Genomic DNA, 16051 nt, shown 5'->3' with positions numbered 1-16051 from the left:
ATTGGTGAATTTAGTGGAAACTTCTCCATTTGTAACAAACATGGTCACAAGCATTTGTTGTTACACCTCTGTAATGACAGACTGCAATTACCACCAGTTACATGTTATTATATTGTAACTATGAGTTATTACGATTAACTACAATACCTGTTACATGTAATAAGGACCCCTTAAAATGAAGTTTTACCTTTTAGACTTTATCTTGCAAATTTTCTTTAAATTCCTCTAGCAACACCAGGTTGGTTGCCAAATACACACGTTTGAAGCTGAGAACAAAAGTTTGGTTAGGCATTTGAATAAGACGAACGTTTTTCAATGTGACACAGAACGCGCCGGCGCAGTAAGAGCCACGTGGTTGAAAAGCGGTCACGCAGTATCTGATTGAAATGGAGGACATGGAGAGACGTATCAGAATTTGCTCGCTTTTTACATTCAGATAACTAGGTTCATTAGCCACATTTTATATTATTGGATTTATTATATTGTTTTGTTAAATTTCAACTGCCAGTATGGGAAAGTCCAAGGTAAGCAGTTAAGAAGTTGTTGGCTAACGTTAGCTAGCTAAAGTTTTCTAACTAACGTTAGGTTAGCTAGCTAGCTATTGACACGATTCAGGTTATTGTAAACGGAATATACTGGGAACTATATTGAAGATTGTCTTATCAGCATGTGGATGTTTAGCTAGGTGGATGAAAAAATGATGTTATGAGAATATCTGAACAATGGTTACATCCACAACGGCTACAGTACCGGCGTTAGCTCGTAACATAGGGAAGTATATTGGCCAGCTAAACTAACGTGTTAATTCAATTTCAGACCAAAAACCAGAAGAAATCACGTTTGAGTGCGAACCATGTGGCGGAAGAGGTGTTCGGTGCGGTCCCTCACTCCTTCGTGTTTCACCGTGGCCAAGTCGGCAAGAATGTCGGTCAACTCGTGGAGGACATGCGGCGCGTCATGGAGCCATTCACTGCAGAATCCCTTAAGGTCCGTTTGTTCATGTCATGAAACTCTAAACTGGTCTTTATAACTGACTTGAATCAAAGTGAAATTACTTCAAGCCACATTTGTTACTTAATATATTTTGTGAATTTATAAAAACGAATCATAATTCTGTGATTTTGCACTTTCAACCACTGCTCTGAGTATACATACAAGTGCATCTTGTGCTCATAATGGATTGCATTTGAGGGCTTGCCTGCGTGTGATTGACAGGTGAGGAAGAAGAATGTGCTGAAGGACTTTGTGGCTGTAGCAGGACCACTTGGAGTGACACACTTCATGATCTTCACCAAGACGCCCAGCAGTGTCAACATGGTAAATATGTCTGCCAACACCAGGGTGTATTCATTACTGAAACCGTTTAACTGTTTATGAACCAAACTTAAGTAAACAAAACTCTTGTTTTTGTTGTCAAAACGTTTTATGTTTGGAGTAAACAAATTATTTTGCAACAGACTAAATGTTTTGCAACAGAATCGGCGTAATGTTAACACCCCTGTTGCATTACTGTACCATGAGGGGTTTTAGCAGTAGACACAGTCCCTATTTTTACAGCTGCTCTCTAAACCCTTGGCCTTTCAAAGGCAGGCAAAGATAATATATTTATGATTTATTGCTATTGATCAATGAAGTATATGCTGTGTCAGCCACCTCCTTAGTTATTCCAATTGCTGATGCAGATGATGAGTTATGAGAATATCTGAATTCATGATTAAGATGTTTTATCACTGATGCATCAATATCTACAGTTGGGCTGTTTACCAGATCCTAATGGCAAATGAGTGAGTGAATTTTTATTTATTTTTTTAAATATTTTTTTATCTTTCCAGAGGCTTGCTCGGCTGCCCAAAGGCCCTATGCTCCATTTCCGGGTGACCAAAGTGAGTACACAAACCCATATGACTTAATGGGAGAAATGGGCTCAAAGGATGACAGATTTCGACATGACTGTTCAGTGATATATGTTCAAAGTAAACGCACTGATGAGCCCCAATACTAGAAACAAGCAAATATAGGGTTTAGGGCTTCAATTGCTTTTCCTAAATATGTTATTTCTCGTTTTCAGTACTCTCTTATTAAAGATGTGGTCTCGTCGCTGAAGAGGCACAGAATGCATGAACAGCAGTTCACGCATCATCCACTGCTGGTCCTCAATAACTTTGGCTCAGAGGGCATGCATGTCAAACTTATGGCCACCATGTTCCAAAACATGTTCCCATCCATCAATGTGCACAAGGTATGTCAAAGGTACCAGTACATGGATTTTTGCTGGATTGAGGATTTGTGAAATATGATGATATTATAGTCTTCTGATTATCTGTGACGATCACTCAAAAGTAAACGCTTTCTGATATCCCACAATCCTTTTATCCTTTAGTATTAGATTGACGAGAATCAGGTTAGTATGCATTTTAACAGATTTGCTTCTTGTAGGTAGCCCTCAACGCCATAAAGAGATGTGTTTTGCTGAACTACGATCCAGTGTCTCAAGAAATTGAGTTTCGCCATTAGTAAGTATACAATATGTTTTGTGCACTCGTTTTAATTCAAGGTGGCTTGGTTACTCTATAGGAAGACTGCTTGGGCTCAGAGGATGACAGATTGTGAATTGACTGTTTAGTGATGTATATTCAAAGTAAACGCACTGATGCGCCCATCATGCAGAAACCCCACCCCCCCTGTAGCTGGCTAAATGGTTCAGTCCACACTCATCCTTGTCCTTCTCCCTGTCCCCCTCTGCAGCAGTCTGAAAGTAGTCCCTGTGGGCATGAGTAGAGGAGTGAAGAAGCTGATGCAGGAAAAGTTCCCCAACATGAGCAAGTTTGAGGACATCAGTGAGCTGCTGATGAAGTAAGAGCCCTGGCTGTTGTTGTCCTAGCAGACGGCAGACTATCTCCTGCTGTACTTGAGGCTGGTCTATCTGCATGTGTTTGGGTTCTCAATATTGCTTCGATTTTTAGCTGTTTCTAATGTTTCATAATGTTATTTGGGTGATACTACCATGTCTATGTTGGCTGTGAAGTGATCTACCTACAAAGTCATTCTGATTTACCCTACTGTGTAGTGCATGGTTGTTTACATTTGACCGGCTGTTATGTGCTCTCTTACCCTGCTAACTTTCTTTCAGAGGGGCCAATCTTTCAGAAAGTGAAGCCGAGCAAGATGGAGATCACAACATAACGGAACTGCCACAGATCTACTCCGGGCGTGGTAACATGGAGTCTCAACAGAGCGCTGTGAGACTGACTGAGGTGATTACCATGGTGCCTTAGAGTGGCTGGGATTACATTGTAACCAGTGTTTCAATAGAGTTGTCTACGTCTGTGTTGGCAGTGACTATAAATACTAGGTTTATAGCATCAGTTTGTCTTGTCTTTTTCTGTCCATGGGATGTACATGATGAGAAGACAACTATGATTACCTGTGATATTTCACAAAAGTAAACGCTTACTGACACATCCTGACAGAGGTTATCACCATGGTGCCTTCAGCAGTTGATCCTACTGATGTGACATTGTAACCAGTTTCTGGTAGGTTTTTACAGCATCGGTTTGTTTTCTCTTCAGATTGGCCCACGCATCACCATGCAGCTGGTGAAGATCGAGGAGGGAATGGGAGAGGGAAACATACTCTACCATGCAGTCAGTAAGTACACCTGTCAGTTTCCTGTTGATTTAGCTGTCCGTGGGATGTACATGATGAAAAGATAACTATGATTACCTGTGATATTTCAACAACAAAAAAGTAAACGCTTACTGACACATCCACCGAGAATGGGTGTTTCTGTTGATTGGTCATGGTAAAATGCTGATGCAGGCCCTCTGAATGTATTTTCTGAAGTCGCCAAGACTGAGGAAGAGCTTCAGGAGATCCTGATCCGAAAAGAGGCGCAGATGAAAGAAAAGCAGGAACGGAAGAAAAAACAAGAGCAGGATGTTGCCCAAAAGAAAGCGTTACGGGAGGAGAACAAGTGAGTGTTATAGCACATTGTAACTGCTTTTCATTCTATCTGAGTTGGAGTGGAACAGTGATGTTTGTTTCTGTAATGTTAGGAAAAGAAGCATGGCAGGCATCAAGAGGAAGCGCCAGGAGGAGGAAGAGCATGACCCTGAAGTGGAGGATCCTGGGAACCAGGATAACAGGCCTCCGGTTGTTGAATCTGACGACGAGGCAGAGTACTACAGACAGGCTGTAGGGGAGGAGCCAGATGAAGGTATGTACTCTTTATGTACTGAACCAAGTTTCTATAGTCTGTTTTGTTGTACTATATTATTGTGCTACTTTGGCAGACAATCACCTTCTATATTTATTTTTCTCCCTCCCCCATCTAGATATGTTCCCTGCAGCCAAGAGGAGGCAAAGACCTGAAAGGCCCTCAGGTGGACCCTTCAAGAAGAGGAAACCGTTTTCTGGCGACGACAGTAAAAACAAATATGGTTCCAAGTCACCTCATAGGTCTGGTCCAGGAGGGAAACCCAGAGACCGAATGGGGGGTGACCGGGACAGGAAAGAGGGAAAGAAATTTGGGGATGGAGGCAAATCTTTTGGAAAGATGTCACCGGGGGGCAAGAGGTTTGGAGGAAAGAAATTTGGGGATGGGGACAAGCGGTTTGGAGGGAAGAAATTCAGTGAAGGAGATAAGAGATTTGGAGGGAAGAAGTTTGAGAGGGGAAAGACATTTGGGGGTGATGGGGGTTCTACGTTTAAGGGCAGACCTCGTCATGGTGGTTTGAAGAAGGGTCCTGGAGGGGCGAAGGGGGGCTTCAAACAGAGGAAGGGGAAGAGCTGAGCTTCACAACCCTCTGAAAGCCTGGACTGATGAATGCTGAGCACACTAACAGGTGGCAATATGGACTCTCTATTGTTGTCACTGCAGCTTCTGATCAACATGCCAACATGAACAGGAATGTATTAATTCATGAAAGGACATTGGTATTGCAACAAGTCAGCGGGAGGACTGGATGAAAATGCAATGATGTAGTTTTGTACCTTGTGAAGATGTTTATTAAACATGTTATAAGCATTGGCAAATAAATTGCTGAATGCAAAGTACAGCTCAATTGTGTGTTGCCTTTTTTTCCTTGCGGCTGACACATGTAGCCTCTGCCACAGGCTTTCACCTCAAAGCATGAGCGTGAACTGGAGCCGAGGCTGAAGCGCATGACACTCAAGTTGTGAAATGTGCAATTGGTAATGTGCTACAAGTTGAACAATGGCATGCAGCGTTAGTCACACTTTTTCAAAATACATACAAATGGGTTGATGGGGGAGGCAGAGGTCAGAAAGGGAAGTGACTGCTTTAAATGTTTGTTGTACATGTAACTAACGTATCATGGGAAGTTCTACTGGTCTCCGTGTGAATGTCTACCACAGTAACTGTAGCCTTACGTCAGTGTCAATGAGTAAGTACCTGTACTAATCTGGCTTTATTCTGAGGTCTGTAAAATAGAACGCTTCCTCTTGACCTGCAACCTGTATGTTAGCATCTACTTCATCATGTGTATCAGTGTGAACCTCTGTGGCCATTGTGCACCCCTTCTTCACCCGCAACCATGTGAACCCCGCCAAAGCCAAGGCTGCCAGTGTCATCATCTGGATCTTTGTGACAGCCATCTCCTCTCCTGTGTTGAAGTTTGCATCCACAACAAAACCAATTGTGTATCCTACTCCTATTGCACCACCAGTCATGAGGTTACAGTTGCATACTCTCACTTGTTTTACAAAATGTTTCTGTCTGTGGTTGGGTGTTTTATTCCCTTCCTGGTCACATTTGCATCAAACTGCGCAGTGTGGAGGAATGAAAATATAACCTCCCTAGAGAAACGGAAGGTGGCCCTGATGGTGTTTGCCGTGGTGGTGCTATATGCCATTTCCTTTGTGCCTTATCACCTCCTCCAGAGCTACTATCTCTACCGGAAGGTTAAACTTGGCTCTGTCTGCGACTGGGTGCACAAGGCCTACCAGGTGTCCAAGGGACTGGCTACACTGAACATGTGCATCCATCCACTGCTCTACATGGCTGTGTTTGATAGCATCAGAGTGGCCTGCTGTGGAAGGAGCTCTGCAGATATGGCAATGAGGAGGACATGAAATAAATGATGCTCTTGCTGCTCTTTGGATGCTTGCACTGATGGTGTTTCTGATAAGCAAGTGTTACACATAGCTGATGAATTATCTGTAAATAACTGCAGCTAATGTTCCTTCCAATGTTCTGATGTAAGATGTTTTTGATGGTCGTGTTTTTTTCAATAAAGTCTAAACTATGCCCTCTTCCATATTCATTATTACAGTATCGGACAATAGAAATTGAACTAATTCAAAATAACTATTTGAAATGTTGCTACATTCGTACATAACTTAGTTTTCACATGAGCTTACAGAACAGGAAAAAAAAGTTATTATAACCACCATTTTGTGCCCTAGGACACAGTGGATGGTGGTTGGTAGAATGCGCTTGTTTGAAATGGAAAAGGATGCGGTAGTTCTTGATAAAGAGGCACATCAAGAGGAAGCAGCTGCTTTACAAGTGGGATGCACTGTTGAGCGCTACATCCAGAGGGGTTCGTGCTAAATGTACGGAGATTGTTACAGCGGGTTAAATGGCGTCCCTTGAGAGGGCAAGAACAAGATGTATGTCAGGAGAAGGGCAGTATTATCATAAGGAGATGTATACTTGGAATACGGAGGAGGAAAAAGAGGCAGAGGAGGTCTAAGAGAGGGAGGAAGAGGGTGAGCTTGAGTCAGTTAAAAATGGCGGGGAAAGGGAGATGGTTTGTTAAAGAAGAATGGTAGAAAGTGTAAGCAGAGTGAGCTGTTTGCCGGATTGAAGACAGGAGGAGAAATGGAAGTGAATGAGGGCGAAGTATCAGAGGTGCAGTGGCGACTTGTCATTATGGCAGGTAGCCCCATCTGTTTAGCAAAAAATATATATATATACAGTTGAAGTCGGAAGTTTACATACACCTTAGACAAATACATTTAAACTCCGTTTTTCACAATTCCTGACATTTCATCCTAGTAAAAACTCCCTGTCTTAGGTCAGTTAGGATCACCACTTTATTTTAAGAATGTGAAATGTCAGAATAATAGTAGAGAGAATGATTTATTTCAGCTTTTATTTATTTCATCACATTCCCAGTGGGTCAGAAGTTTACATACACTCAATTAGTATTTGGTAGCATTGCCTTTAAATTGTTTAACTTGGGTCAAACGCTTCCACAAGCTACCCACAATAAGTTGGGTGAATATTGGCCCATTCCTCCTGACAGAGCTGGTGTAACTGAGTCAGGTTTGTAGGCCTCCTTGCTCGCACACACGTTTTCAGTTCTGCCCACACATTTTCTATAGGATTGAGGCGACTCCGGGATGCTGACCTTCTAGGCAGAGTTGCAAAGAAAAAGCCATATCTCAGACTGCCCATTTTAATATTTTATTGGCCAGTCTGAGAAATGGCTTTTTCTTTGCAACTCTGCCTAGAAGGCTAGCATCCCGGAGTCGCCTCTTCACTGTTGACATTGAGACTGGTGTTTTGCGGGTACTATTTAATGAAGCTGCCAGTTGAGGACCTGTGAGGCGTCTGTTTCTCAAACTAGACACTCTAATGTATTTGTCCTCTTGCTCAGTTGTGCACCGGGGCCTCCCACAACCTCTTTCTATTCTGGTTAGAGCCAGTTTGCGCTGTTCTGTGAAGGGAGTAGTACACAGCGTTGTACGAGATCTTCAGTTTCTTGGCAATTTCTCGCGTGGAATAGCCTTCATTTCTCAGAACAAGAATGGACTGACGAGTTTCAGAAGAAAGTTATTTGTTTCTGGCCATTTTGAGCCTGTAATCAAACCCACAATCGCTGATGCTCCACTAGTCTCAAGAAGGCCAGTTTTATTGCCTCTTTAATCAGCACAACAGTTTTCAGCTGTGCTAACATCATTTACATTTTAGTAATTTAGCAGACGCTCTTATCCAGAGCGACTTACAGGAGCAATTAGGGTTAAGTGCCTTGCTCAAGGGCACATCGACAGATTTTTCACCTAGCCGGCTCGGGGATTAGAACCAGCGACCTTTCGGTTACTGGCACAACACTCTTAACCACTAAGCTACCTGCCGCCCCGTAATAATTGCAAAAGGGTTTTCTAATGATCAATTAGCCTTTTAAAATGATAAACTTGGATTAGCAAACACAACGTGCCATTGGAACACAGGACTGATGGTTGCTGATAATGGGCCTCTGTACGCCTATGGATATATTCCATAAAAAATCAGCCGTTTCCAGCTACGATAGCCATTTACAACATGAACAATGCCTACACTGTATTTCTGATCAATTTTATTTGAATGGACAAATAAATATGTGTCACATATCAGTTTGCAAAAAATTATATAATAATTTAGTTAATAAAGCTGCATACAAACATTGTCTCTTTTTTGCTTTCTTGAGTAAGGCAGCGCCAAAATGCAGGTGTTTCAGCCTAGCTCAGTGCTTTCTGTGGTGGTGGGGCAGCCAGCAGAAAATACAGAGTGTATGGGTTGGTAATGTTCTCTAGTTGCGCCGTGATTGGCTCAGTGTGGGGACACTACATCACCGCAAAATCTATGGGTAGAGCTCGAAAATTCAAGCCCCTTGGGTGCTGCCATAGATTTACATTAGAAGTGCCCATCCAAGAAGGCTCAAGGTCATTTCCCACAGATAAAATGAAGTCAAATCACGGTATATCTACCGTAGCTCTGATCATGTCAACATCATACTTTCAAAATCTTAGCTAGCAAGCTAGACACGCAGTCATCATGAATCAAGTCGACAATCTACTGGCAAATCCTTTTCAATCCTTGTCATATGAAGATAAATTATAGATAAAATGTATCGGTGCTCATCGGCCATTGGACATAAACATTACACAACAAGTTGGAAATCGCAAATTCAACAATGAGTGGTTTGGAAGGAATCAGTGGCTAACTGCAAGCATTGCAAAGCAATCACTAGCCTGCTATTCAGTGGAGTGGGTGGGTGGTCCAAGCCTGGGTTTAAGGGTCTCTTTTCCAAGCTTAAAAGGATAAACATTCACATGCAACACCATGGGCCAGAAAATGTTGAATACATTGGCCATACGGTCAATCCAGCATGACTCCTGCCGTATTCAAAACAACTGGAAACTCAGAACTGGGAAATCTCAGACTTCAGTGAGTTCAAGACAACTGGGAACTCTGAAAAAAAATTAGCTCCCACTGGGAAAATACGTTTTGAACGGTCATCCAACTCAGAATTCCAAGTTGGGAACTCGGGCCTCTTTCTAGTGCTCCGACCTGAAGATCACTGCTGTCATGATTCAACCTTGTTTTTTTCAGAGTTCCCAGTTGTCTTGAACGCACCATAAATCCAGAGAATGCCGAACTTTGATGACAACATTTGGCCACAAGAAGGAACGCCGCGCCACTGTCCTGTTCAAGTGAGCACAGCACAACAAGGTGAGTCAAAAACTGTATTGTATGCTGCTGCATAAATGATGTAATATGCCAGGGATGTATGTATACTGTAGTAAGAAAGTCATACTAAGTGTATGTTCTGTAGTAAGTCTATGTGCCTCTCCCTAATAATTTGGTCCCTTTCCCCCTCATAACTTAGCCTACTGTTCTCAGCGGACCCTTTTCTGGCAACGACAGTAAAAACAAATATGGTTCCAAGTCACCTCATAGGTCTGGTCCAGGAGGGAAACCCAGAGACCGAATGGGGGGTGATTGGGACAGGAAAGAGGGAACAACATTTGGGGATGCAGCAAATCTTTTGGAATGATGTCACCGGGGTTTAAGAGGTTTGGAGGGAAGAAATTTGGGGATGGCGACAAGAGATTTGGAGGGAAGAAGTTTGAGGGGGGAAAGAAATTTGGGGAAAATACATTTGGGGGTGATAGGGGTTCTAAGTTTAAGGGCAAACCTCATCATGGTGGTTTGAAGAAGGGTCCTGGAGGGGCGAAGGGGGGCTTCAAACAGAGGAAGGGGAAGAGCTGAGCACAACCCTCTGAAAGCCTGGACTGATTAATGCTGGGCGCAGTACCGTGGTAGAACACCAGGTGGCAGTATGGACTCACTATTGTCACTGCAGCTTCTGATCACTGATCAAAATGCCAACATGAACAGGAATGTATTAATTCATGAAAGGACCAGGGACGGCTTGTTCAATAGGGCGATATGGGCGACGCACTGCCAAACGGGAAAAGGAAGGGATTTTTTTTCTAATCAATTATAAAAAAAAAAAAAAAAAAAAATTATAATTTTTTTAAATACATTTATAAAAAATTATATCACGGCAACAGCAGTTATCAGTGTTCACGTCTGATCTGACAGCCACTAAATGTCAAATCAGGCTAAAGTCGTGCTTCAAATGGCCCCGCCCGTTTTTTGGGCGATTTCAGTCAGGTTGAAAATCGCCCAGAAGTCTCTCATAGCCTGTCATGTAAAATCTATTTTTTTCACATTTCAAAGCTTTCAATACATTCTCTATGGGTGTCTGTGGGCTTGCACTTACGCGCTTTCGTCATACATAACGTAACCACGAATGAACGTAACTAAGAAAAGACCAGGTAGCAGCCTCAATCAATTCACTACTACTATCAAAATGGCTAGGCTTCAGTCCAACTCGATTGTGTCTTTGAAAGAAGTTCCTTTTTGTCGGCGAACAAATTAAGATAAATTGGCAACGAAACAATTAGGACCTCCCAGACCAAATTTAATAATTCAACAGGTTTCTACTAAAGGCGGAAAGTCCTACACCCGAGGATTTTCCAAAAATTGGTACTGAACGAAAAAAGACATTGCCACTCACTCAACTGGATGACGAGGGATACAGGCTAGCTGTCCGCCGCCACAACGATGAGGTTAGTGTTGATAATCACAAGTTTACTGGATGTGGATATGGTGTAATAAAGGCAGTTTATTCAGAGGTAAATATATCTGGAATCGCGTTCACGGACCCGTTCGTCAAACTCTTAGGGAGCTATAAATTAAGCCCCATTACTTACCATATCAGATAAGAGAAATTGCTGCAGCTACATATATTTTACATCCTGGCCCTACATAGTTCACTATTTGCATCACGTACCAAAATATTACATGTGGTCATATATGCTTGGAAAGTGGAGATGCCATAGAACGTCAAAAAAGTAAACATTGCTGGAGACACATTGTCGTTTTGGAGAAGACATCGCGTTTGCTAGCGAAGAGATTTGTTGTGGCAAATGAACTTGGCCTGGGAATTGCCAGGAACCTCACGATAAGATATATGCATCAGCATTGCGAGTCTCATGATTCTATACGTATTGCGATTCGATACTGTGATTTTATTGCGCACCATATGTCTGTTGCAGAGGGATCAGAAAGCCATGAGAACGAGTTTTGATCAGTCATGGAAATAAAAGTGCTGAAAACTAATTGGCTCCCAATGTGAAAAGATTGAGAACAAGCTATGAAGGAACAATAATGGTGTTTTGGTGCAGGTACAGCCAACTAGCGCTAAAATATTGCGATATTGTCAATACAGTATATCGTAAAGTATCACTATGTAACTCGATTTCTTTCACCCCAATCCCTCAAATTAACGGTAAATAACTGAATTGTTTGCCCCACATTTAGCTAAGATGATTAGCTAGCCAGCTAAAATGTTTTATTTAGTTAGCAGTCGCATCTACAATAGTTTACTGTCAATAACATGTCTCCAAAAATGACGTGGTGTCTCCAATTGTGTTGACATTTTACAATTGCAATGCGCATCCATGAGTATCCACTTTCTGTAGCTCAGCTGGTAGAGCATGGTGCTTGTAACGCCAAGGTAGTGGGTTCGATCCCCGGGACCACCCATACACAAAAATGTATGCACGCATGACTGTAAGTCGCTTTGGATAAAAACGTCTGCTAAATGGCATATTATTATTATTATTATTATCTGAAGAGAGCCCCGAAACATTGTGTGCAGACATTTTATGCAATAAATGAAGTAGGTTCAATCTAGTAGTTCTGATCTTCTGATTGGTCCTGATGAGTTGGGCGAGGTCACCTCCAGGCTACTGTCACTGTTGCATTGGCTCTGAGTCGGGTTCTCTGTCTTCAAATGTTCAGCCTAAGAGAGGGGATTTTTGTGTGTGTGTGTGTGTGTGTTTAACAGTGATGATGTGTGTGTGTGTGTGTGTGTTTAACAGTGATGATGTGTGTGTGTGTGTGTTTGTGTGTGTGTGTGTCCTCAGAGCAAGAACTCGTGAGTTGGAAGAACTGAGAGGCCTATGGCGTGGGTGTTGTCCTTGGCCTTCTGCTGACAAGGCTGACAAGATAGGACCCTTTTGTCCATTGTTATTGGATAGGAACAGAACTTATAACCAGCTCCTGACCTAAATAGATCTTAGCACAACATTTTACTCAACATATCATATTCCATATTCACTATAACAAATATATTTACTACGACATTAGCAAGAACCGCCACATCCTCAGCCGGCTAATCCAGTGTGTGAAGTTTTGCGGAGTGTTTGAGTTAGCTTTGCGAGGCAAAGATGAAACTGAGGGCTCCACCAACCCTGGTAAGCCAACACTTTTGAGATCAGTCAATAAATGCTTCTGGTATTGACTTATATGCTGCCCCTGTCTTCATGTTGTTGCTGGACATATCTTTTTTTTAAATGTGTGTAGGTCACCTAAATCATCAGAAAAATTGCCCCTCCTGAGAATTTTTTCAGGAGCCGCCACTGGAAAGGACAATGGTATTGCCACAAGTCAGCGGGAGGACTGGATGAAAATGCAATGATGTAGCTTTGTTCCTTATGAAGATGTTTATAAAAATGTTATAAGCATTGGCAAATAAATTGCTGCATGCAAAGTACAGCTCAATTGTGTGTAGCCTTTTTTTCTTGGGGCTGACTCACATGTAGCCTCTGCCACAGGCTTTCATCTCAAAGCGTGAGCGTAAACTGGAGCCGAGCTGGCACCCATGAAACTCGAGTTGTGACATTTGCATTTGGTACTGTGCTACAAATAGAACAGGGTGCAGGCAGTGTTAGTCACACTTCTTGAAAAAGCCTACAAATGGGTTGATAGCCTTATCTGTCAGTGTCAATGAGTAAGTACTAATCTGGCTTCATTCTGAGATCATTGCCATTATTTATATATATATTAAATGTATATCTGTAAAGTGTATGGACAAAATGGAGTAAAATTGGACCGTTATAATTGACCACCTGTTAATGTTTTAGAATACTGGTGCATACTTCAGGTTTTTGTCTCTGAATAGACTAGAGAAGTGACATCAGAATCTGTCTTGTGTCTTTTCTTAGAGAAATAATATTTAACTTATTGTTTTAGGCTCCATGGGGTGTTTTGGACAGACATTCTGTTGGTTTACGATTTACACAACCATGGTCCATGGTATTTTAGATGATTATTTGCTATCCATTGCACAACATTAGTATGGGGAACTGCAGTGTTGTATATAACTTTTTGACCACAGATGTATATTACTGATAAGACAGAACAGCTCTGATGGTATCTTAAACCACAGTACTAATACTAGCGATTTATTAAATGTATTGTGACAGAATGATACTAATTGATGTTAGGCCTCCTGTAGCTCAGTTGGTAGAGCATGGCATTTGCAATGCCAGGGTTGTGGGTTTGATTCATGGGGGGCCAATATGAAAAATGTATGCTCTCACTAACTGTAAGTCGCTCTGGATAAGAGTGTCTGCTAAATGAACTGTTGTGACTGATGTATTGGCTGACACAATGCAAAGTTCCCCTTAGGGGATCAGGATGAACTGCGTAAAAGAATGGCTCTCCACTTCAGAATATAATGAATATCTTTATCCTTTTTCTTCAACAGAGATGAACAAATACCACTTTTGGGAGCCAGTTTGCGCAGCCTTTTCCCCTCCTATTTTCTTGTCAACACAGAACAAACATGATTGATCACAACTCTTCTTGTCATAGTGACAAGTTCCAAGTGCAGTTATTGCCTTCAATGTATGGTGTTGAGTTCTGCGTGGCGTTGGTTGGTAACCTGTTTGCCCTGAGACTCCTGGCAACCAGGGAGAGGAACAACTGGCACACTGGTGTGGTGCTGTCCTGTAACCTGGCCATCAGTGACCTGCTCTATGTCCTCACCCTGCCCCTGCTCATAGTCTACTACATGCAGGAGAAGAACTGGATGTTTGGGATCGCGGGCTGTAAGATAGAACGCTTCCTCTTCACCTGCAACCTGTATGTCAGCATCTACTTCATCATGTGTATCAGTGTGAACCGCTATGTGGCCATTGTGTACCCCTTCTTCACCCGCAACCATGTGAACCCCACTAAAGCCAAGGCTGCCAGTGTCATCATCTGGATCTTTGTGACAGCCATCTCCTCCCCTGTGTTGAAGTTTGCATCCACATGTCCAAATGGAAGCAACAAAACCAATTGTGTATCCTACTCCTATTGCACCACCAGTCATGAGGTTACAGTTGAATACTCTCACTTGTTTTACAAAATGTTTCTGTCTGTGGTTGGGTGTTTTATTCCCTTCCTGGTCACATTTACATCATACTGCGCAGTGTTGAGGGTGGTGTGGAGGAATGCAAATATAACATCCCTAGAGAAACGGAAGGTGGTCCTGATGGTGTTTGCAGTGGTGGTGCTATATGCCATTTCCTTTGTGCCTTATCACCTCCTCCAGAGCTACTATCTCTACCGGAAGGTTAAACTTGGCTTTGTCTGCGACTGGGTGCACAAGGCCTACCAGGTGTCCAAGGGACTGGCTACACTGAACATGTGCATCCATCCACTGCTCTACATGGCTGTGTTTGATAGCATCAGAGTGGCCTGCTGTGGAAGGAGCTCTGCAGATATGGCAATGTATACTACATGAACAAAATCATGCTCTCTCTGCTCTTTCAATGCTTGCACTGATGGTGTTTCTGATAAGCAAGTGTCACAGTTGATTACTTTTCTGTAAATAATATGCACTTCCTTCCAATGTTCTGATGTAAGATGTTTTTGATGGTCATGTTTCTTTTCATAACGTCTAAACCAGGTTTAATCCGGCCCGCGAGATGATAAAAAAAAAAAAAAAAAAGTTTTTTTTTTTTGTAAAGTATAAAAATGCGCTGCAATTTTTCAATAAAATAAACTGCTGTTCCAATTGCGTCCACTGGATGGCGCAATAGCAATTGTGTTAAGCAAGCAAACTGTTTATACCGGGGCAGAGCAAGTAGGTCAAGCACGTGCAGCCAATGAGCTACTTTGTTTTGCCCGCGATATTTATTACGGCTTCTACTTTTAACATTATGTGCTTTGGCACCCTCATTGCCCCAATATGTCTCTGTCAAAAAAGAGAAAAGTGGACGCAGAGTGCAGAGTGTTCCAAGAAAAATGGTCATCCTCCTATTTATTCACGGAATTGAATAGGAAAGCTGTATGTTTGGTGTGTTCAGAGCATGTTGCAGTGCTGAAAGAATATAACCTTCGTCGCCACTATGTGAGTCTTCATGCCGACAAATATGACAACTTTCAAGGACAGCGGAGATGAGAGAAGGTGAATGAACTGTTGGCGGGTCTGAAGAAACAGCAGTCTGTGTTTACTCACAGCTGAGACATCAGTGACGCTGCAGTGAAAGCTAGCTACCTCATTGCTAATGAAATCGCAGTGGCTTCAAAACCATTTAGTGAGGGTGAATTTGTAAAAACATGCATGATGAAGGCAGCAGAGATTGTGTGCCCTGAAAAGCGGCAGGCTTTTGTAAATATCAGCCTGACAAGAAACACAGTTGCAGACAGGATTTCCGATCTTTCAGTGGATTTGGACAGCCAGTTGAAGCAAAAAGTAAAGTCATTTATTGCGTTTTCGGTTGCAATTGATGAAAGCACGGACATTACAGATGTTGCACAACTGGCCATTTTCATCCGCGGAGTTGATGACACATTGACCGTCACCGAGGAGTTCGTGGAGTTGGTGCCGATGACAGATACAACGACAGCAGCTGATATTTTTACCGCACTCGTCGGCGCGCTGGACATGGTCAGAGTGGACTGGTCCCGCGCTGT

The 16051-nt window shown here is 42.5% G+C and overlaps 1 protein-coding gene across 1 annotated transcript; it reads left to right on the top strand.

The window, feature by feature from the left end:
* Positions 1-329: 329 nt before the first annotated feature.
* LOC121551755 (suppressor of SWI4 1 homolog) lies at positions 330-15062 on the top strand. Its single transcript, XM_041864489.2, has 13 exons — positions 330-524; positions 817-987; positions 1216-1317; positions 1833-1883; positions 2069-2239; positions 2437-2513; positions 2746-2853; positions 3131-3254; positions 3570-3648; positions 3844-3973; positions 4056-4216; positions 4335-4787; positions 13858-15062. Exons 1-13 carry the CDS (start codon positions 510-512, stop codon positions 14874-14876), a joined length of 2661 nt encoding a protein of 886 aa, XP_041720423.1. The 5' UTR covers positions 330-509; the 3' UTR covers positions 14877-15062.
* Positions 15063-16051: the final 989 nt, after the last annotated feature.

This window comes from Coregonus clupeaformis, chromosome 35 (genome assembly GCF_020615455.1).
Source record: "Coregonus clupeaformis isolate EN_2021a chromosome 35, ASM2061545v1, whole genome shotgun sequence".
Lineage (NCBI taxonomy): Eukaryota > Metazoa > Chordata > Actinopteri > Salmoniformes > Salmonidae > Coregonus > Coregonus clupeaformis.
Note: the sequence above shows the minus strand (reverse complement) of the source record. Positions and strands in the feature narration are given on the sequence as shown.